Here is a 24,160-nt window from a genome sequence, read left to right as displayed (position 1 = left end):
ATCTCTTAAAATGAAAAGATAATGCTGTTTGGGTATGAACAGGAAAGAATTTACTGCACTTGTTTATTGTACCATGATTAAATTATAACATCACTACTAATGTTATAGTTAATATGATAGATGTATTTGAAACTAAAACCTCCAAATTCTAAGAAATTATAAAAGACAGAAAATGAGCAGAACTAGCACAACTCTACTGTATCTGCCATTTTCTTTTATATATTTATTCTGCAGTAATAAACTGAGATTGCATAATACCAATTATAAGCATACTTGCAGATGTTAGTGTTTGGTATCAGCATTTAGAATTCTGCTTACTATGCTATAGAGAAGTGATTATATTAAAATACAGCATTTCTATAAAGTAATTTGAGATTGGTTAGATTATAATATCTGCAGAATGGTGGAAGGAAGAAGACTTGAAGGAGTCTTTATTAGATAGCTCATCAGAGACACATCCAATAATATTTTGCCATGACATTTGAGGGTGTTCTGGGAGAAACAAACAAACGTTCATCTCTTTAAAGTATGCTATTTGGCTAACACACTGATCATTCTGTCAGGTGCATTAGCATTAAGTGATGTTTCTGGTGAATGCAATCAAGATGAAAAGCTGCATGTCCCTGCTTTCTGCCATCTCTTCTGATCCGTGGCGTTCCTTCTCCTCAGTCCTTAGTGTCCTTCCTTTTCTCTCCCTCTTTGCCTCCCACCTTCTGTCCTTCCCTTTTGTGTTTTGTCTCAGCATTCTGTTCTCCTTCTCTCAACTCTGTGTCCCATTGCTTTTTGAGATTTAAACTATGTCCATGCAAACATGCATATTCTCTGTTATGTCCATCACCTATGTATTATCATACACAGTTCCTGAAGACCTAATCACTTTTCTTTTCCATTATTGTTATTTTCCATTGTTGTTTCTCTAGTAAAGTGGTATTAGGATTGCTAGTGTCCTTTTCAAAGAAATTGTTTTTTCTTACTTTCAAAATACAAATTTTTAATTTTACTCTTCACCTGAGAAGTGGCCCAAATTTTGTGACTGTACTTCTCAGAAGTATGCCTCAATTGTCTTGGTTTATATATCAAAATACAGTTAAAATTTTGCATAGTGATTGATTAGAATATGAGGACTCTGGCTTTCAAATTATCATGGAATATTGGCAGGGCCCTGCTGGAGGAAGGTATATAGTGTGCAATTGAGATTTAACCTAAAGACTAGATTGCTTTTGTACCACCTGAAGTTTTCGTATCTTGTCATTCTCAGCATGTAGTCTTGTGTATTAGACCATTTTCTGAAGCATATATTGTTGTGACCAGATCTTCACTGAGAGGAAAGTTGAAAAAAAAGGTTTTGGACAACCAGATAGTATTATTGTTTAAGTTCAGTGAGAATTCAGGTAAGACACCACAGATTTTGCAGCTGACATATCCCACCTCAGTACTCCCTTCTCACAACTACTTGTTCTTCTGTTCAGAAGCTTTTGTTCTTACCAACATACAGTTTCTTCCTCATTCTTCCTCTTTCTTCCTCTACCACTTTGTTCATTCCATACACTTTTTTTTTTGTTTTGTTTTGTTTTTTCCATTCTGTCCCCAGTTCTTTCTATCAAATTTGTAAGGGGATATTAATTCTAGCTCTTAGGAGGCTGTTAGCTACTTTCAGGCACTCCTTCCTCCTACAGGAGGTTTTCTCTTCTTTGCAACCTGTCCTTTGACATTAACGTGATAGAGATAGGAATCAAGTCTGAAAAGAAAGTGAGGGTCTTTATGGTGTGCATCCTCTACAGGTGATCCTGCAGGCCAGAAAGGAACTCTAGCTGTCTTCCTCCTTCTCAAAATAAAATAGGAAAAACCCTTTCCAAATGGTTCCCTATTCATCAAATGGTGAGGTGAGAAATAGTAAGGATATCAAATTGCCTCTTTATAGACTTTACATTCAATGCATTCTGTAGAAGACTTATGCTGTATATGTTAGAAACAGTAAGTTCTGTGCTGTAATAATAGATAGGTGACCAGCTCCAGTCTTATTGATCTGAATGTCAGGGTATATATGGTTCCTAACCTTAAATCATTGGCTAAACTGAAAATAAAAGTAGCTGAAAAATGACCTGAGGCATCTGCAATCACTGGGCTTGCAGTTTTTGTGGGTTTCAAAAACAAGGGCAGTGGTAGAAAGATCTTTTTGTTCTCTTCATTATCATATACCTCCGCTTAGAAAAAAAGGTAAGCTGAACTCTGCACAAAAACCTTGTTTTGCATGCTGTTACTTAAAACATTCTTTTTCTTCCAGCAAAAAATGTCGTACTTCTTATGTTCTCCAGCAAATATTTCTCTTTAAAAGCTCTGTCCAGAGAGAGACAGACAGGAAGATAATTTTTGATCTGCTTGTTTGCATTAAGCAAAATTATAAGGGTGTTTTAGTCTGTGCAGGTGTGAGTACTTAGCACTGTCAGGCTTTTTTCTTTTTTTTCTTTAGCCATAGAGGCTAGAGATTTCCTCTTTAAAATTAGAGATGTGATGGTCTTATATGACTCCAGCATCTGGAGACTTCAAAGCTTTTAATCAGACTTGCTGGCAACATTGAAGTTAATATTTGCAACCTAATTCATAAACCAGCTAACCTTATACATGATACATGAGCGGAATGACAGCCAGTGCTTGGCACCAAATCTATCGTCTTCCACTTTATATTGCTACATTAGTTCGACCAATTAAAAAAGAAAAAAGACATGCTTTCTGAACAAATTCAGGCTTTACCTAATAGATGGCAAGCACGTGTTATGCAGATTAGCTCAGACTGCCCGAAATGTGTTCTGCCATGACTTTTGATTCAGATTCAATATTATACATTAAGTGCTGATCATCCTAACAGTGAAGTTTCCTTGGAATCTCCCCTGCAGAAGCTCTGTGTCCAGCATTTTCAGTTGCATAGATGAACCTTGCTGATGTTGAAAAGGACTGAGATTTGATAGCCCAGAGAACCAAATTAATCATGTATACTGAATTAAAGCTTTTCACATAGTATTTGGGAAAATCATACCAATATAAAATCAGCTGTAGTGCTAGCTGGTTGGCAGTTTTTCATTGGAATGGTTTTCTGGTGGAGAAACTTGCATAGGAAAGCATTTATTTCAATAAAAAATATTAAAGTTAAATTTATTATTATTTAACTGACCTGAAGGGCTTAACTTTGACAAGATAATCATCATCATCGTCATCAAAAAAAAAAAAAAACAACATACATTATTATACTGTTCTAATATCTTTTGTCTTGCATCATGGGTTAGGTTTTTCTCACACGTTTCCTGTATATGGTGATCCTGAGGGAGTGCAGTACATTGTAGGAATTTATTTGGTGGGTTATATACTATGGTTTAGCTCCTGGTCTGTAGAAGGAAATCGAGGACTAGAATTGAAATGAATAGAAAACAATAGGAAAATGTGGTTTAGTACTGTAATGAATGAGATCTGCAAAGGGTTTTTCCAAGGTTTACACTGTCAGGACATTTTGTTTGAATTGAAACTGTCTAAACCCAGCTTAGATTTCTAGGTTTTCCTCTGTGGAAAATCTCAGCTCCACATCCCATTTCAGGGGGAAATTAAAATGCGTGGTTTCTCCTGCAATAGTAGTTCTGTGTTTTGTTCAACCCTGATCATAATGAATTGAAATACATACCTGAATTAGTGTGATATTTCATGTGAGAGGAATTCTTGGGCTGCTCCTTGAGAGAGAAACATTTTCTTAAAGGAAGGACGGTACTTACATAGTAGAATCATTTCTAGGAGGTTTCTGCAGCATCCATATTTGTAGAGGGGTGCAGAAGGAGAAGGCATCAAAAGTGGATGTGGTTAAGCATTCCTGCTGGATTTCTGTTCCCATTCAAGTAGTCCTATATAGCACAGGTAACTTGTTATGCCAGGAATGTTCTAGTTCAGGAGCACTTTACTAGTGAGCGACTATAACAAAGGAAAGTAGTATTAAAGTGTGCATTTGGGATTTTGGTTATTATAAATTAGATTCTTTGAAATTTCATTTAGAACCAAGAACTAAAATGATGTTGGAAGGCTCAGAGGATTAATTCTTCCTGAACAATAGACTGTCACTGATCACTCTGTAAAGTAATTATGCCAAATTTAATTATAATACAAGCACATTGTGTGATAGTCATAGCATGCCCAAAAGAGAGTTTGAAAAGGTGCCTCACAAGCATATGGACTAGCTCTGGGAGCGCAGTGGCAAATTACGCATGCTGTAATTGAGTACAACTTAATATCAGGCTTTGTTAATTAAAGGTTTGGGGTTGTGTGGTGTGGATTCTGGCTGGCACACTTGGCTTTTCAATATCATCAGCATAATGGAACAAACAAACTTTTCCTTCCCCATTTTATAGCTTCTGCCAAAAACCTTTAAGACTTCCAGTAGCATTAATGTGTTTATATCAATTGGGTTATCTTTGTGGTGGTAAAACCAGGAGTGCCCAAGTTTTTACAAGGATGGAAAAATTACCGTCCCTCTTTCGGGTACTTCAGTTGCAGGGACTGCACTATCATCTGCACATAGCTTTCCGTATCATCCACCCTTGCAGTATTTTTCTCCATGCAAAACTAAGGATTCTACTTCACCATTTTGGGATTCTCTCTTCAGTTTTACATCCAACTTCATGTTGGATTTGGACTAATTATGGAAATACTATTAATTAGAAAATCAAGTGCTGATCCTGTTTACAGTTCCATCCCTCGCTGAACTGAGGGAGCCAACAGGATCAGAGCCTTAACAGAGCCTGTCTGAATTTAGGCTGACATTAAGATGCTTGGCCAGAACCTTTTCCTGGGTAAAACAAAACCTGTGTGAGACATATATAAGCAAAATGAATACAATAATGAAAATGAGATGTAAGTTGGGGAAATTGTTGGGGAAATTGCTGGAATGACACAGTGCAGTGAGCCTGAGCTGAAGTTTATGGCACGTTTGTGCTTATGTTATGCCAGGGCAAATATCTTGGGAGAAAGCTAACAAGATCTAAAGTATGGATGTCAGGAGTAATAAAGTAGGAATGGTGGCAGTGAGACATATACACACCTTTGGTTTGTATTGCAACACAGGGTATTTACTATAAAGCAATAAAGATGTTTAGGATCATAGGTCAGAACTAGTGAAATGAATGCAGTTGTGCTGAGGTTACCAGGTTTGCACTCATAGCAGGGCTCAATTTGGCTTTACATCTCAATGGGAAAAGTTAAAAATAGATATCTGTGAAGACCAGGAAAGCTGGTCTAACCTAATATGCCTTCTTTTTTTCCTTCTTTTATCTTATTTATTTTGTATTTTTGTGTATGCATCCACTTTGTTACATGGAAAATCTGGTCAAAATATAAGTCTGGTTAATCTTTCTACATATCTAGCACTGAGGCTACTAACACCCTGAGTTACATTGCATAAATTCTAGTGTATGCAGGGGATGGTGCCTGCATATACATTGCATTTTTGCTCTCCCTTTCTTCACTGTCCCAAAATACCACAGTTGAAAATAGTTGTTCAGTAGAACTAGTGAAACTATTGAAACAACAAACAAGAAACAGCTGTCTTCTCTGTTTTCCTCCAGTGTAGAACATTTTGTTTTCCAGGTCATCTTTGCAGAAGTATGGTATTTGCATGGAAAGTATAGAAAAAGGTTGTTTAAAAAATATCAAAAACTCTGTGTTGTTTATTTTGCTTCACAGTGTGATATATTTACCTGAAGCATGTTAATAGACAGCTTTCTGCAGTAAGTTGCATGCATCATCATTGATATGTTTTCAGATCCTAAGCCATACCTGTCATAGATGGGAAGAGTATCAGTTTGTTTTATTGAAGAATATTGAATGTGGAATCTGGCATGAATTGTAAGGTCAGCAGTTTTTAGGTCTGTGAAGAAATCTGTGTTGATGTGGTGGTCTGCTTGTGAGGATAGGAATGATGTGCTGGTGACTGGCATTGTCTGATGTGATAGCTGGTCTTTTAGCTTTGTGAATCTCTTTAAACAAAAGTTTGTGACATATTCATATGCAGTCCATTATACAAATAAGCCAAGTTCTCTTTGAGAATTTCTGTGTATACATGCAGCTTCTGTAATGTTGCTAGTCTAATGCAGACTGAAGTCCTGATGGAAGTCATTTACATCAGATTTATTCATACTAACAGCAAACTCCTGTTTGTTGAGAGGTCCAATATTATTTCCCCTAGATGACATAATACAACTTCAAGCCCTGGAGAATTTGGTATAAGTAAAAATAGAGTGAATTTTTCCAAGGGAGAAAGAGTTAACTAGTTTAAAAATCTATGAACACTAATTAAGAATATGCAGATTTTTTATTTATTTACTTTTTTATTTATTTAATGGTAGCTCTCCATCCACAGTGACTGTGACATTTGGTGCTGGAAAGCAATTTAAACTTAGCCACGTTCTTGCTAGTGTAAACTGCACAGGCAGTTATGCATATATACATACATATATATGCCTACATGTATTATGTGTATATACGTAATGCCATAATGCCAGTTGCCTGTTCCCTAAAGGAGAGATGGACAGAAGTTGTTATACATGACAACCCTAGGTGAACATAGGGAGGGATATATTTTTTGAAGGAGAACATTTTAGGTCATTCAGTTATGATCATGGATGATCATGTTACTGTGCAGGGTGAAGACAAAGTCCTCTGCTGGAGGAGCTGTCTCTAATCAGGATTTGCCTTTTGGAGGACCACCTGAAGAATTGCATCTTGTCACTTTTGAGATGCAGGGCCTGTGACCTGCATACTCAGTTCAGATGGGCAGCCAGGTTTTTCACTATGTTTTGGAAGAAAAACACTAAAATCTTTTGCCCTTCCTGCACTCCAAGAGTGAGAGAGTGCCTGTGCTGCTACCAGACTGACAGCCAGCAGCATGGGAGCCCTCCTTCTGCCTCTGGGCAGTGAACAGACGTAGCTCTCATGGTCTGAGCTGTCAGTTCTGGAAGGACCTTGGCTGTCGGAGTTTCTTCTCCATCCTTGACTGTCCATTTTGTATGTCCATCTGAGCACAGGCTGTTGACTAACTGTGGCTATGGGAGCACTATTTAGCAGCTTTGTATTAGCACCATTTGGGTGGATGTGATGTTGGTATTTGTCACACAACATTCATTCATCTCCCGCTGATAGTTGCTACAGTTGGAAATCTGTCGGGGAGATAGTTTCTCATCTGTTTAATGCAGGCCCTTCTAGATCAGTAACAGGCAAGTTTTCACTCAACTATCACGAGATACTAGTTCCAAAGCAGCTGGGAATATTGTACCATGGAGATGTGGACAACAACCTGTAATTATTAACGTGCTGTTAATTTTGTTTTCTTTTATTTGATTTATGAGCAAGACCTGTAGCCTTCAGAAATTCTGCAAGGCAATTCTGTGAATTACAAAAAAAAAAAATCCATGTTGGCTGGAACATTTGTAGATGCTGGATGAGCTTTATGCAGACAGAAAAACAGTCTACAGAAATGCTGAAAGTTCAGCAACTGCTGCAAATTCCCCATAGTTTTATGAAGAGATGCCGGAAGCCAAACACCAACAAACAATTTATTTTACTCTGAGCCTAGTGAAAGGAAGGAGATTGTTAGCTCATAGCTTTCTACTTCATGTACACCACCTTTTGCTTATGCAAGGGAAGGGCTTTAGGAAGAATCCCAGCTAATATAATGAAGGAATTTATCACTTTTTTTCTACTGAACTAAAGTTTCTTCTTCCAAGAAGAATTAAGTAATTCTGCATTTTCCTGTGCATACAGTGGGTAAGCATTTATTTTCCAATTCCTAAGTATATCTTATCTAAATGTATTCAATTTATATTGGCAAGTGACATTTGCTTTCCACTTGCCTTGTTCAGCTGTGTCTGCATTTTAATGCTGAAATGCTGGTTGAAGAAAAAGCAGATTTTTGAGTCAACTCTTCTCAGCTTATTTTAAAGTAAAGATTTACTGTATCAGAAAGTTGGATTTCTAACACCAGTTTTCCAATTTTTTATGGGCTGACTTTGGCCACTCTTTATTGTTTGCCTAGGGGTTTGTGTGTGTGTGTGTCTTCTACTCACATCCCCAACTAAAATGTATTTGGAAGAACTAGGAGAGATGTAAAGGAGGAAAAAGCGATCAGAGTTGCCAGATTACCTCTATGTGAGCAGACTATTGAGACTGTAACTTTAGCTCAAGAAACGGACAAAAAAATGGGACTGTGGCTAGGTGTTTATGAAACAAAGAGATGAAAGGACGAAATGCGAACAATTATTCATTTTTTCTCATAATAGAAACCTAGAGGATACGTATTAAAATGAACAGGCAGCTAGCTTACAACTAATAAATGAAGGTACATTTTCACAGACTGTATGCTTATATTTTGGAATTCATTGCCACAGAGTGTGTGGAAGAGAGAAGTTTAAATGGACTCAGAAGACCTTAGGAAAATGAATGCCTGATAGGTCTACTGAGGTAATAGTCTTTATATTGCATTAAGGAAAGATATCTCACACTTAGAATTTCATGAGAGGGAATACTGATTTTTTCCTTAAATGTATAAATGGATGGATAACAATCACCATGGCAACGAAAAGAATATCAGGTTAACTCAGTAAGGAAGGGATTTAACGAATGTAATGCATGTAGTTTTCCCCCCCTCAGATCTGTTTGCAGCAGTTCTTTGCCATATTTCTGCATATTTCTTAGAGGGCATTGCCCATTGTAGCCCCAGTGCTGTGTACAAATACTCTGCTGTTTGTTGCTGAAAAAATGCTTGCCTCATAGTGACAAGGAGCCATTTACACTGTAGGAAAAAATCTTCTCACACGTTCAGGTGGTAGTTTGCAAATGAAATCTGACCTGTGGGGAGCTCCCAGAGCCCTGCTGCCTTGTCCTGCAAGGTCAGGGCAGAGCCCAGCTTGGCAGTCAGAGCTGGGGCTGCCACTACTCACCTGTGGTCCACGAGGCTGCAGAATTTGTCTGCTCCCACTGAGAAGTTAGGACAAAGCGTAAATCATTTCTTGTTTTGATCGTTTTTCACCTGTTGAAGAGCTTTCTTGGCTCTTTGGGAAAATCATAACTCAAAGCATCAGGTGTTATATTAAATGAGGTTGTAAGTCAAAGCATCAGGTGTAATATTAAATGAGCTTTGGAATACTTGCATAAACTTACAAAATCACTGAGTCCTTCCAAGCACAGTGTAGGGCTCTCCCTATAAAGCTTCTTGGAGATGGGTGTTTGTTTGTAAAGCTATGGTAGCTAATCTGAAAGGCAAGTCTTTTAGCATTACAGATAGTACAAGCTGTCCTTCTTCCAGTATCTATAACAAGATCTGGTCAAAATTCACTTAAACTCTTTGCCAGGTAAACCTTGGCATTTATGGTGGTTACCTAAGTCACAAGAGAAGACTAGTTTCTCTTGGCCAACAGGTCTCATAAAATATTGCTTTTTAAAATTTTAATTTACAAAACAAACACACACACATACACACACACACACACACAAAAGAAAATCCATCTAAGATTTTGATCTCTGTGTGGCAAGGTTTTAAATTTATTTTATAGATTAAATTTATGAATCCACAACTTTTAATTAAAATGTGAATAAGAAATACTTTCCTCTCAAATGCTGTCCTTATTATTTCAAAGCTGTTACCAAAATATCATTAAGTAATTAGTTGATAACAAAGATAGAAAAATGAAATAAAATAACAAATATATATAAAATTAATGGAAAACATAAAAAGACAACAAATCTCAAACTCTTGAAATTTCAGTAAAAATTTTATTTTGAAATATTTTTCAACAAAAATATTCTTGAAGTTGTGGAGCTTTTCAAAAGCACATAGAGTTCGAGAGAAGAGCATTTTTCAATACAGAATTGACAAGCTAGCTCGACAGGTGATATCAAAGAAAGCGCTGAACTTTGCTTTCATTCTTAGGTGTCTCAGTACCATCAACCAGAATCAGAAAATGAATTCATGATGGCTGAACTTCAGAAGGTCTGCAGCTGGTGGAATCACATCATGGTCTCTTAGTCATATCACAAAAGAAAGAGGCACACTGTGAAAAGTTCAGTTGTTCGAACTGCAGAACTGCAGATACATAGGACTTCTTGAATGTGTAGACAAATTCAAAAGCACTCAGCTCACGTAATATTTGAGAAATCCAAGAGTGAACTCGCCCCACAAAACAAACAACAACAACAAAAACCCAGCAGATGTTTTGGTGTAGCCAATAGTAGTGTGTCAATTAATCGCATACGTGTAGAAAGACTGGAAAAGATACGAGGCTCTGACGGTTTTCCAACTACTCCATCATCTCTTGTTCTCACTCCCCAGTAAAATTTTCAGCACATCACTACAGCTGGATATTACGCTGCAGAGAGCAGGAGAAGAGCATGTATAAAATCAAAAGGAATTTTTATTTGTTGTTAGATTCAACTTTTCAACGATCTTTTTGTCTGCTGAGCTCACTATTGCATATATAACAAGGATAGTTCTGCTCTCAGAAGCTAGTAATCTCCCACCAAAAAGCATTTGGAAGCTTTGAAAAGAATCTGCTGTCTGTGTGAATTTGTTTCCTTTTTACCCACGTGTAATTAGTAATGGCAGATGGAATTGGTTCAGTTTTGTCCGCAACTCGCTGCTCTTCAACACCCTGCCTTTTCTTTCCATATTTAACATTTAATGACAGCATTTGGCATATCTGTGGACTCCAGCACCCACCAGCTCTCACTGGGCAGCATTTTTTTTTTTTTTTTAAACTGGAGAAGGAAGATGAGGCGCGGTTGTTTGTCTTCCAAATAGCTAACCAGTAGCAAGAAGCTCCTGCTGTAGTTTTTCAGACAGTCACTTATGACATCTGTTGCAGACTTTTTATTTGGATTAGTCTAACTTTTATGATTACTTACCAGTTTTAATTTTATGCTTAGAGGCATGGTTGTTCATATCAACTGGTAATTTACAGCGCCCGTGGGAAGTGCCTGATTCAGCAGTATCTCAGGCACTCACAATTAGCTTATTCAACCCTTAGAAGAATTGTGATGCTACACATATATCTTGGGCTATAGCAATGCTTCTCTCTCATTCAACAGTATTGCTATGTTATGGTGGTGTTATATCTCAAAGTTTCGAGGAGTGGGCAGAGTGCAGGTGGACAGAGGTGGAAGTTATCTGCCTTCTTTACAAAAGAAAAGCCTGCAAGATCCTAGAAGAACACAGTTTCAATTTATTTTCGGTACCACTTTCCCTGCATTTTGATTTTGTGTTCAGGAAATGAAATGCAAAAATCTGGGGACAGAGTAATACTTGTCAGCACTTTATAGAGACGCTATCAGAGGATAATATTCTTTTTCATATTGTTTTTATCACTCTTGTGATCACTTCATATGTTACTACATCTTTTCCAGTACCTGTGTTGCTACAGTGTCCCTTCACTAATTTTTTCTGTTTACAATCAGCATGTTGCTGTCACTGTTCTTTCAAAGGCTAGTATTAATTGAAGCAATTTACTCTACCAGAGATGAAGATGGCCTAGTTGTACTTTTATATAATGAATACTAACAGGTTACATTTATCTTGTCATGTTCTGTCAGCTCCTTTTTCTCCACTTCATGCAGATCTTCTATCCCATACATTTTTGTTCAGGCTTGGCACAGGAGTACATGGCTATGGAAAGAGGAGCAATCCTGAATTGGTGATGTTGCTCTTTCATTGACTTCCTGGCACAAAAATGTCTCGCTCTCCCTATTAATGGAGCAAGATCCTATTTTTGCAAAAAGATAATAATTTGTCTTTCACCATAACATTAAATTTGATGTATAAGCAATATAAAATATAAAGTATGTGAATCTGACCCATTCCCAAGGATTATGAGAAGTCTTATACTGGGTCGATAAAAGCTGTAGAGTTACAGAAAACTCTTATTTCAATTCTGCATAAAACTCCTCAGTCACAGTACTGCAAATAGCTACAATATACATAAATGCATGAACAAGAATATCTTGGTTTCTTTAATATTATTAGTATAATGCATAATGTGTCTAATCTTCATTTATGTCATAGAGCTGTTATATGTAAAATAGTGGGCTTTTAATAATATGGCCATTGCATTTAATTGAACTGAGCTTTGGCTAATAAAAACATTAAGAGAACCTCTTCCTCTCACTTCAAAATACTTTACATTCTCTGCAATGAAGAACCGTAAAAAATAGTTGAGCAAGGTACTTCTGAGTTATGCTAGGTGAAGTCAAAATTGTTGATTGCAATGGATAGCTGAATTTGTAGAGTAAGAACTGAATCAATACTTTCACATAGGCTTCTAGAGAATGTAGAGTATTAATGCTGAAATACCTCTACCAAAGACTCAATTTGTAGTCTACTGTCCTCCTAAACTACCCTCACAGTTCTGGGTTAAGTGTTGTGGTCTTTCCCTCTAGGTTTTCCATATCTGTTATGCATCAATTATTGTAAATGACATGGACTCTGTATTAAAGATTCTGACTAATATCTGGGTAATATTGGTTTAATACTATATTTGTTCTTGCATGTAAACAAAAAAGTTTCTGATTTTAATGTGTTTTTAATGTAATCTTCTCAATTTGCATTGGGTTTAAGCCCTTTGAATTGCTTTGAAATTTTCATTTCAACTTCTGCAAATTTTCACCTTGTCATTATGCAGCTTCTTGCTGAAGTACCTTTTGTTTGCACAATTGGAGGTTTGTCTTCTCTTAAATCTTGAATAAGATTGCCATGGGGACAGTCCATGTGACAGTGATTCAGTTAATGCTACTCTTCCCTCTTAAATGTGAACCTGTTCCCTTACATGGTTTGAAGGGCATTATGCTACTGCAAGGGCAGTCTTCATGTGGCGTCTTAATCCTAGACATTTGCCATTTATCTCGCAGTGCTTCTCAGAAGAGCAGTGGTGTATGTCCTTTTCCTGACACATGTCAGTTCAGGTCAATTGCTCTTTCCTACTCAAATCCCTCCTTCAGTGTTCTTGAAGTTTCTTTATTTTCTATTCTAGGTCTATGCTCAATTAACTTTATGTAAGTGTAGCTCTCAGGCTTCAATGGTATTATGTACATTAGCTAAGCTAAAGCACATCTCTGAGTGATTGTCGGATGGAACCTTAAATTGCTCCTGTGCACTTTTTGATAGTTGCTCCCTCTCTGAGTTGTAGGAATGACTTCATTTCAGCCATGGTGAATGGATTTTTACTGGAGATGAAAGTTGAGATTTTCAAATGTTTAGGAATTATGCCACTCCACAAATAGACTAAACCAATACCTTTGTCAATAATTGTATGTCCATATTAGCCTTTAAGATGATGAACAATCCAGTCATTTGAGATCTGGTAAACTGATTTGCAAGGCTAAACTTTGCAATATGGGACTCAAATCAAGTTGTTCCACATTTAAGTATCCTAATCACTATTGGCTTGGATCTGAGAGGCTCAGAATTCTGTGAAACATGGGTTCAGGTCTGATATCTCTGGTGAATTCAGCAACCACCAAGCTGTCAGGCTGTTATTTGATTTCTTTCATGTATGCGCTTACTCATATCTGGGATGTGCTAAACCCTTCCCATGAAAAAATGTTTTGTTAAAAGGGCAGAGCTTGTCTGGATATATATATATATATATTTATGTTTCTCTTTTCACAGTATGCATTGAGTATGAAAGAATGTTTCCAGTAATGGTTTGGATTTCATGTGAAAGGGTCTCTGTAGATTATTTGAACTCAGCAGCGGTAGTTCTGTTGTCTTATATCCAGTGTTGTGTCTAATTTTCCAATTTCTTAGTCGTCATTAGATTAGATATTCACAGTTGCTTCTTTTACTGTTCTTGTGCTGACTCCTCTACCCCAGTGGTATTGTCCTGTTCTCCCAATGATTTTCTTCCAGCTTGCCTAAATCTCATTCAGACAGATGTTGAACACGTTATTAAGACTGTATGTTCTTCTCAGCTGTGTTGTGACTGCTTTCAGTGCAGCCTGTGCCATGAGATGTGTGGAGTCCAAAATCACACTGTCACTTCTGCAGCCATACTGTATTAAAAGTTTGTGATTCATTTGCAGCGCACTCTCACCCTGCACAATTTTTTAACATCAATTTCCGTTTTTTTCTTCAACTGATGTATATATACTTCTCACTTCTTTCCTTTTCATTAATGTTTATTTCTAGTTATGCCAGATGCGTTACTATTTCTTGTCTGTTTTTTTACTACTCCCTACTCCCATTTATTTTTCTCTCTGTTCTAGTCTGACATATTTACAGTGCTTTCCAGTTTTGAGATATCTTTGCATTTTAGACATTTTGTTTTTAGTAATTTGCTATTTCCTGTTCCAAATCATTAATAAAGCTATTAAGTAAATAAGATAGTAATAATGACTTGTCATAAATTACCTCAAAACTTCTCTCTTCATCTTCATATATCATTCTTTGTTGTTGCTTAGAAGGAGTTCATAAATTATGTGATATTGTCCTTATTCAGGAAATGAATTCAAATTGTCCTAGATGTGTTTTCACAATAACCTGTATGAAACAAAATTGAAATTCAGTTATATCACCTTCATTTCTGTTACCTATTAATTTTGCTATCAAAAAAAAACAAAAACAAACAACAGTCAATTTTGCCCAGAATGGCTTGTTCATAGTAACATCTTGCTGCCTAATGCTTATCTTCCTATTATTCTCTATAGATGTATTATTACAATTTATATAGCACCAAACATTTACAAAACACTGAAACTAGAATAAGCTGCATACTTCTCCCTAAAGACATCACATTCTTAAAAGCCCATTAAAGCAGCAAGTTACATCAATGTGCTTCACTGTCTCACATAGGGTCCTGTTGGATGAACAGCAGTGAGATGGTAGCCCCAGAGGATTTGGTCTTTTCCTAATCCAGCATTTTTTCATACTTTATATTGGCTAGGCATTGCCTTCAAAGGGCTTACTGTCTCATGAGATGGATGGTGCTGTTTTCTGAAGTATTGGGAATGGGAGAAAGCAGCTTTCCATCATCTCCCTCTCCTGCTCTGAACTTTTAGCATGCAGCTGCAATCCTTGTGTGGCCTCGTAATGACAGACTGAGTGTTTTGAGTGTTAAACAGGATGTGATAAAATTTTCATCCAAAAGACTAAGTTTATGTACCTCTTAAGACTGGGCTCACAATCCTCTGCTTCATAGTTTTGGTATGTTTTGGAGTTCTCCGTGGCTCTACGGCTATGGGTGTGTAGGTATTCTCATCATACCAAGTTGCACAGCTTTGATACGACTTGATGATGGTTATCTCGGAATTAAACTCATACGTTCGGCTTAGCTTTTAGGTTTCTAAAGGTACAGATATGTCTACTGGGTCTTTGAAAGTGCCAGTGACTGAAGTAACTGTTCAGGAGCCCTAACGTGCGTTAATGTTTTGAAGTAGATATGTATATATGCATTTTAATAAATATAAGTACTTTATTAAATCTCATAGGGAAACATAAAATGTCCAAGAGTTGCTTAACTTTCTCATTTCTGAGTTTGGGTCCTTAGGATTCCTAATGTGTAGTGATACCTTGCTGCCCAAAGATCACAAAAGCTAACTCAGGAATTTACCTCTTGCAGCCTTCACAGCAGACTTATGGAGTTTGCCACAGACTGATTTTCCTATCCAAATACACCAGCATTCTAATGATAAGAATTCCAGTTTCCCTGTCAATGCTTGGAAGCAGGCTATGTCTTTAATACAAATAAAATGCAGAATATCAGAATAGATTAGAATAAACATCAGACCTAGATGACTTGCAGTTGTTTCACTGCAATCAAAGTAGGGTTATGCTGGAACACAGAGCACTACCTTAAATTAGTTTAGTTGATCATCTTGTCCAGGTTCTTATCGTTAAAAATGCTTGTGCTTCAGGGTAGAGATGTTAGAACCTTTCTAATAATTTTGTAGCTGTTACAGAAAAGAATTGTATCAGATTTGCTTGCACGTATGAAAATTGATACCTTTATATTTTCTTAATCCTATTTTATGTAATTACAGATTATATGACTGCACAGTTCAAAAGGATTTTTTTTTTTTTAATTATGATCCCATATTTTACATGAAAAGTTTTTGGTACCCACAAAACAATTCCAGTCTTAAGAAAAGGAACAGATGTTTCAGGGAGTCCTGTTGATTCCTTAAGAAGGACTCAAAGTCCAATGTGTGAATCCTATTAATACCATGCTGTGAATGATATTGAACAACAAATCTCTAGATTACTGATACATTGCATTTAAAAACAATCCTGGGATTCAATGTAAATATTTGCTTTGCTTACTATTTAAATTGATTCCTTTTTATTGCTTAGAATTGCAACATAAGTGTCCAATTTGCTCCATTTACTTAATGTACCACTACTGTATTTTACATTTGCCTCCTGTAAACTTTATTTTTCTTGTTTCTTTTTTTTTATTATTATTAATATTATTTTAATTACTGTGTTTGTTTAAAGCCTGCTTTTATAACATTAAATGTTTCAGTAAGTGGGTTGATACAGGTGTCACTATCTCAGGGCATGAGAACTGACTGCCTCTCTCTCTCCTATTTGCTCTTTGTTAGAAGTCTACAAGTTTCAAGGCAGGGGTTCCCAAATTTAATTGGTTTGGATAGTGTAACCTTGGCTCCAAATTTGTTACCAGACAAAAGTTTTCAATTTTTGGTAAGGTAGAATAGCATGCTCTGTCTTAATTGTAGCCCTTTCAAACGCTACTATGCATGTTAAAAAAATATGGGTTTATATTTCTTAAGGGAATCACATTTTCAGTGAAAATTAAGGATAATATTTAGAGTGTTTTCATACTTAAAATAGAGTTGGATAGCAGTGGCATGCACTATTTTGACAGTAACTACTGCATCAAATACTTACATAATGTAAATGGTCTTATTCACTATTGTGAGAAAAACATTAGATACTCACTTTTTATGCTAATGCCAGTTATTTACTAGTAGTTTGGGATAATTTTCATCTCCATTTGTTTGGGCCCAAAACAGACATTTGCCATAGTCCAGTGGTTTGAGCATTCACAGCAGAGTTAGGAAAACTAATTTCAAGTTCCTTATTCAAGGAGTATGTAATTATTGTGTAGTACAGCAGCATGAAAATACAGACTTGCAGACAAACAGCTGTGTAACAAACAACTGAGTTGATAATCAGTTTCAGCTCCTAAATGAGGAGGCACACAGGCTCTCAATCTCATTGATCAAGTTCAAAGGAGGCTGTAAATCTTGCAAATCTATGTTAAGTGCATGCAACCTTGATTTATTTGAGCAAATGGATCGTCTGCCTCATTATGCTGATGAGGGTCTTCACACTTCTGTGGAGCTGTTTCTGATATTGTCCGGTTACCATGACATTTCAGTACGATATCCCCTGAGGAACTAAGCTCAAGTAAGCCTTGCGCAGCCATGAGCTGCATAATTGACAAAGTCATGAAACTCCTTTGTTAGAGTATGGCTTCTAATTTATTGATGGAAACTCAGGAATCTGAGAGTTACATTGTTGTCAGATATTCTTTGGAGGTCATGATGGGTATCAGTACTTTTCAGGAAAACATCCCAGCATGTTCATGAGGCATACTGTGGATAACATACATTCCCATTTCATTTGACATTCCCAGGCTGTCTAGTTGTGTAATTGTTTCAATTGTGTATTGAGTATGTGTGTTTGGAGCTATATATTGTTTGTGGGGGTTGAAAACCATGTTAAAATTATTTTGAATTTCTCTCTCCGAGCTTTTCCTTGCAGTTCTGATTGAAAATGCAGTAAATATTGATAAAGATCAGAAATGTTTATTGAGTCAGAATTTTGCAAGAAGTTACCTTTTTGTCTGAATTTTGCATTTGTTTTCTCTGGTTTGTCTTTAGTGGGTCATTGAGCTTCTGATGTATGTCTGGAACTATAAGATAATAGCCAGCAATATGGCTGTTTAAGAAAGAGAAACTAGGTAGAAGGTTTAATCTGAAAAGCTTTATTAAAGTAGCTGTTTTCAAAACCTTAACTCCCATAACCCAGAAACTCAAGAATCAAAAACAAGCAAACCAAACAATAACAAACACATTGTCATTAAATATATTTTCCAGAGACCACTGATTTTTGAAATACATCCAATAAGTGCTGATTCTGCAAGTAGTTGTTTGTCATAATTGGATCTAAAAGCCCTAGATCTCCATCAGCTGATGGTTGTTCTGTAATCTTTGACTCGAGAGTTCTGGTAGGAACATGGTACATATTTCTACAAAGAATGAAACTCTAACGGTCTTATCAAATAACAGCAGTACTCATTGTGTTTAACAGTGCTGGAAATTAGTTTCTCAGGCACTGATCTTGACAGGTCAACTGTCACAAATTGGTGTATGTATCTGTAAATGTATCGGTCCTATAAACAAAATTCTGTCTGCAAGAAGTGGAAGCCAAAATTGGCACACTTCTGAACAAGAGAAATTTTCTGAAGCACAGAGATGTAAAGGAAAAAATCCCTTCTGGAAAAGGTTTTTCTCATGTTCCATTTATGAACTTTATCTGCATCATTTGCCTTTTAGAGACTGGAAAATTTGTCTCTCCATACAGAATGCCATGGAGTTCTGTGCAGATGTGAAATATGCTTCTCCTCCTTGCACTTACCCCTACTGCATAAAAGAGAAATCTTTGTCTCTCCTTTTGAACAAAAGGAATAGACTTTGGTTTTGCACTGGCATGTTTCCAGCTATTTTAGGAATTCCTATTGTTAATACAGAATGCAAAATAGAGGGTATTCAAAAAGTTTGACCTCTGTAGGTGAAATCAGATAGGGTTTTTGAAGGGAAAAGGAGCAAGAGAAGCAATTGAAATGTCAGCCCATCAGTGGTAGAGAAACAAATGAGTGTTTCATTACTTGTTTTCAAATAAATAGTGATTATCATCTGTATATTGTGTAAGCCATTCTGGCACAAATCTTCCCTGTCTCTTTACCATAAACTTACTGCATAGGACAGCTGAAGAAAGCTTAGTCAGAGCAACATTCTTTACAAATTTAAGAGAATATATATACCCCACGTACCAATACCCATCTTTGAAATCTGTTGAACCATACTGATTTATGTCAGCTGACAAATTGGTTAATTTTGCTTAGCAATAGCAAAAGCTAACATCTGGACATATTTCAGAACAAGCATCTGAATTTGAATTTAAGAGATATCATAGCTATAGGTATCTACCCATATTGCTAAAGATGCTTTTATGTAAAAAACATAGTTTGTCACTCCAAACTGACATTACAGGTGGAGAATTTTCAATCTGAGATACTTCAGCTTTCAGGAGTGTCATCAGAAAGCTTAATACTATTACTCAGTCATTCTCCTTTTTCATCCTTCAGGTCAGTTGGGTTAAAGGAGGTATAGCTTAATTCTTTTCTTACCTGTCTCTCAGGTTGAAGATTTAGTGATTATAGAATAATTTTCATCAGTTGTACCTGTGTGATGGATATGATGGCCGAGTAGTCACTAAATGTCCCGATCTTTTTAGTTCCCTGTTTTTCTTCTGCAAGAAAACAAAAATAAAACTACACAGATCTCCCTCACGCAATATATTTGTTGGTTTGACTGTTGAGGCTTTAGGATATAACTGAAGTAATAGAAATGAATAATGTAGGACATCTAGCCATAGGCATTTTCAGTAAAATAAGTTATTTCCAAGAAGATTTTGACTTGCTACATGAAGCTTAGCTTCTGGCAGGAGGAAGCCACATTTAACATATCTTGGACTGAGTTTAATTGCTACAGGGCATGCCTTCAGCTAACAACACTGCCTCCATATATGTGAGTGTAGTATTGGTGTTTAAGAGTACAGCTAAAAACAAACAAACAAAAATAAACAGTTTCTACTCAATACTATTTATGACTCTTCCAAACAAAATGACACCATGAGTTCTGTTTGAAAGTAAAAGGAGTGTCTGACTGCTGCTGCTGCAGAACATATTCAGTTTGAATAATCCAAAGGTCACTTAAGATTGACTTTTGTATTGAACCTCTTTTCAGAAAAAGCAATAAAATTGATTTTGAAGTGCTAAATTTAATTAAAAAATAAAATATTTAGATGTAATATTCTGTGGAGTTATCATGAAAATATGTATCTAGCATCTAGCAGATGCCTACAGTGCTCTTAGAGTTTATGAGATATTTGATCATGGAAGCCTGGGAGGCTGAGAGGATGTCATTATTTTACTGATGAGGTAGAAGTAGGGCAAGAAGAGAGAAAATAGGACTTAATATAGGATCTGAAGGAAGCCCAAGACAGAAGAGGAGGCAGTTTTACACCATAGAATCTGTCAAGAATTTATAACCATCAGCAAGCAAGAGCATTGTGCATCAGGAAAAATGGTTGGTCTTTGATAAGCAGTAGAGAATGACTTGAAAAGTAGGAGGGAATTTGATCAGAGAGGAAAATATGGGATGGTAAGACTACAGATAATCCCAAGGACTGTCAAGCAATATAAACTTATTAGAGAGAAAAGTCGTATAGTGATCTGGGTAAAGTAAGATGGCAAATACTACAGATAATAGAGCAGTTACATTACAGGCATTGATGAAAATGCATTCACACAAAAGACTAGTTTGTCTGTGCTCTGAATCTCACTGATTCTGATTGTGTGTTTAAAAAAAAAAATCCTCTCTATATCTACTCTAGATTCAGTCAAGCTGCTGCAAAATGTTCATGAAAGTATTAAAGGGTTTCTGCCTACCAGTCCTTCAGACTTACTGTACTTTCTGTTCTAGTTGGCCACGTGGGACTCTGAGAAAGGACTGAATGGTAGCCTGCAAGAACGACGTCTGGGCAGTGACTTACAAGGATTGACACTCAAAGTGGTGACTGTCTTGGTATGATGCTATTTGAGTTCAGGAAACAAAATGCTCAAAATAGAAAGGATCTGACTATTTTGGGTGCTTCCTTCAGAATTTTTCCCTATCATTTTCAATTCTGCATTTTTGGATGATCAGTTACATAAGCAAGGAAGATAGATGATGGCCTTATATTATTTTATGTATATCTGTGCAATGTCAGAAATGTATAGCATTGTTTGCTTGTGCTTTTTTTTCTGCATTGTAATTCATACTGGGCATGGAACCAGCACAAGGTCTGAGTGCACAGGACTACATTTCAGATACGGTACTCTAACTCAGACATGCAGTTTCTAGTACTTAATGGATTTTAAGATCAGATGGACCAATTATGATAATCTAATCTTGACTCTTGTACACTGCAGGCTGTAAAATGTAATCGAGTGTTTCTTCCATTGAGTTCGTAACTTCCTGTTGAGATAAACTACGTCTTTTAGAAAGATATAGACTATGTGTTTTTAGGACTGCAGTTTGTTACTATTCTGAGTGGTAGCAGAGCTCCTGTTAGCTAAGTGCTAAATTAAGGGCAAATTAAGGTTTGAATGCATTCCTGCCTAAGGTACTGCAGTTCCTAGATTGAAGAATGTGATGTCTTTGTGTTTTTTATTGTTCTTTTTCTGAATCATGGTACAAATAGGAAGTAATGCACCAGATGATTAAAGCAGTCTCCCCAGCGTTCTTTCCTCTATCAGGATCAGGTAACAGGTGAGGTTATGGTATAGTTTACGCGGGAGGTGACCAAATTCCTTCCAGAAGGATGTCAGCACCACAGGACAAATGCAGACAACCGCAGAGGCTGTGCAGCTGACACACCCAGCAGAGAAGGATGCCTATGTCTGACTGAAAACATACCAAAAAATGCTGTATTCCTTTATCTCAATATATACTTTACTATAAAATACTCTAGAAACTAATACCCATGAAAGTTATTGTTGGAATTTTCAAAATTTCAAAAATTCAAAAAATTCAACACTTTTAGCAGTTGTTTTGAAAGATTAATCATTGTCAGTAAAAGATGGCTTTCTCAACCTGATATGCTCTGAGCTGGAAAGCAGTAGTGCTCCTATCTAAGGCTCATCTGCTTAACTTAATATCTATATTCTAGACAGTTAGTTAAGACACTAATGTAGGTGTCATTGCCCTCTTTATATTCAGTGAGAAGAGGCAGGTATTCCAGAGAGTATTCATCCTGCAAATACCAGGAAGCTGACAGAGGGGGCTGAATTGTTCTGTGGAGTTTCTGCTTCCTCTCATGAACTGTGTAAAACCCAGGACCATGGATGTAACTCAGCTGCTGAAGCACTGGTGCCTGGTGGGGATGCCTTGGAGTGTTCCACCTGACCTGAGCTTTTTGCTGAGGGGGTTATGAGGGTCTTGAAATCTGTGCTGAGTTGTCCAGAATTAACTCAGGAAACATCCATTTTGCTTAAAAACAACAACACCTTGTTTCAAGTATCAGCTAAGATATTGTTTTGTTCTCAGGAAGAACCTTTTGTGATGGTGGCAGAGAACATACTTGGGCAACCAAAACGTTATAAAGGATTTTCCATTGATGTCCTGGATGCACTTGCCAAGAATCTGGGTTTCAAATATGAGATATATCAAGCTCCTGATGGTAAATATGGACATCAGCTCCCAAACAGCTCCTGGAATGGCATGATTGGAGAACTTATTAACAAGGTACACAGAAAAGAAGCTGCGTTTGAAAAACAAACAACTAATAAAGATTCTTCAGAGTAGGATGTTTAAGCTTAGTTAAGGAAGTTTTTGAAATTCTCCCCTTCCTCCATTGGAAATTACAGGAGACTGAATTAGGATCAAAGAGCCAGTACAGAACTCTTCTGAGCTATGGGTGGCTTGAATGTAGTCTAAACCATGCTATTTAAGACCTTTTATGTAGGGTAGGAACTATAGAGTGTGTTGGTCTGTTTACTCCCACCTGTTATCAACATACATTATATCAATGTAAATCTGTTTATATAGATGTCAAAAAAGAGTATAAAAAGAGAGGGTGTGTGTGTGAGTGAGTACAGAAGGTATGTATTCTTAACCGATTAATTACTTTTTTTTTGTCATTATATATTTGATACATGACTTGTAGGTATGACTTTCTTTGGATCACTGTGTGGCAATATGTTTCATAAAGATCAACTGATGATTCCAAAATAGGAAAAGTATCAGTAATAATATACACCATAAAGAAGTGTTTTGAAGGACCAGAATTTTAAACTGAGCTCAGGATTACTCATTCATTTAATACAAAGAGGACCAAATTTCTTTGTTAATTAAAGTCTTGCAAATCAGGAGTAAGTTAATTGAACTCTGTTGAAGTAAATGGGGAAAGTCTGTAGTTTAGAATCTCCAGGAGAATGAGATTAAAATGTATTTTGTTCATGGTCTTGCTATCTGACATGGGACAAATGCTAATCAAGACAGAGAATCAAAGGAATTAATATTCCATGTCTATGCCCTTTGTAGAAAAGGTTACTCTTCTACAGTGGAGTTATTACTGAAAGTGAAAGCTTTCTCATTATCTAGTAAGTAGGTGTCTCAGTGTCTGGTAAGTAGATGTTTAGGAAGAAATAGATGCAATTAAAGCAATAGCAAACGTGTATGATAATGGGATATACTTGGTTGGTGCTAGGAAATATAAAGGATTTTTTACTTATTTTGCGTTGACATAAGCTATTTGAATTTCATTGACTTAAAAATCTGGTAAGAAATCCTGTGAAATTTCTTTGGAAATTGCATTCTTTGAAGTAACAAAGTATTTATAATAGTATTTCTGCTACTAACTTTTCCACTGCCTCCAAAGAATTTCAAAGCAGATCTCCTTAACCTAATATTTGGCCTACTTTCCCAACAAAACACAGAGATAAGAAACAAAAAGTACATTTTATTTTTTGTAGCAAACTGTTTTGATTAAGATGGGAAAATGATCAAAAACTAATTGCAGCTCTTAAAAGCTTTGGGAATCTTATTTATTAAATACTTTTATCTTTCATTGAGTTTGCATACTCTTAAAGGACCTAGTATATGTAAAACCTGTTAACTTTAAATGTTGAGGTCAAAGCTGTTCCAGGAGCTTAGTTTCCTTTGGGGCGTTCTTACAGTTACTAGTTTTTGCAGGCACTTTATTCTTTGTAAAAACAAAAATCTTCCCCCCAGTTGTCATATGAAATCCATTCATTAATATGGGAATTTGGCAGGTAGAACAGCAAACACTAGCTCGTCA

General features: G+C 36.5%; 1 protein-coding gene across 9 annotated transcripts in view; it reads left to right on the top strand.

Moving 5' to 3' along the window:
* GRID1 (glutamate ionotropic receptor delta type subunit 1) overlaps nt 1–24,160 on the top strand; it is a 534,616-nt gene that overhangs the window by 459,177 nt on the left and 51,279 nt on the right. For all 9 annotated transcript variants that reach the window (XM_035538109.2, XM_050711998.1, XM_035538088.2 and 6 more), the window contains 2 exons: nt 20,803–20,904; nt 22,408–22,605. In XM_035538109.2, the coding sequence (XP_035394002.1) occupies nt 20,803–20,904; nt 22,408–22,605 (300 nt within the window). The remainder of the gene's footprint in view (nt 1–20,802; nt 20,905–22,407; nt 22,606–24,160) is intronic.

Source organism: Cygnus atratus, chromosome 7 (assembly GCF_013377495.2).
Source record: "Cygnus atratus isolate AKBS03 ecotype Queensland, Australia chromosome 7, CAtr_DNAZoo_HiC_assembly, whole genome shotgun sequence".
In the NCBI taxonomy this organism is placed as follows: Eukaryota; Metazoa; Chordata; class Aves; order Anseriformes; family Anatidae; genus Cygnus; species Cygnus atratus.
The sequence above is the reverse complement of the archived record's forward strand: the minus strand, read 5'-3'. Positions and strand labels throughout refer to the sequence as shown.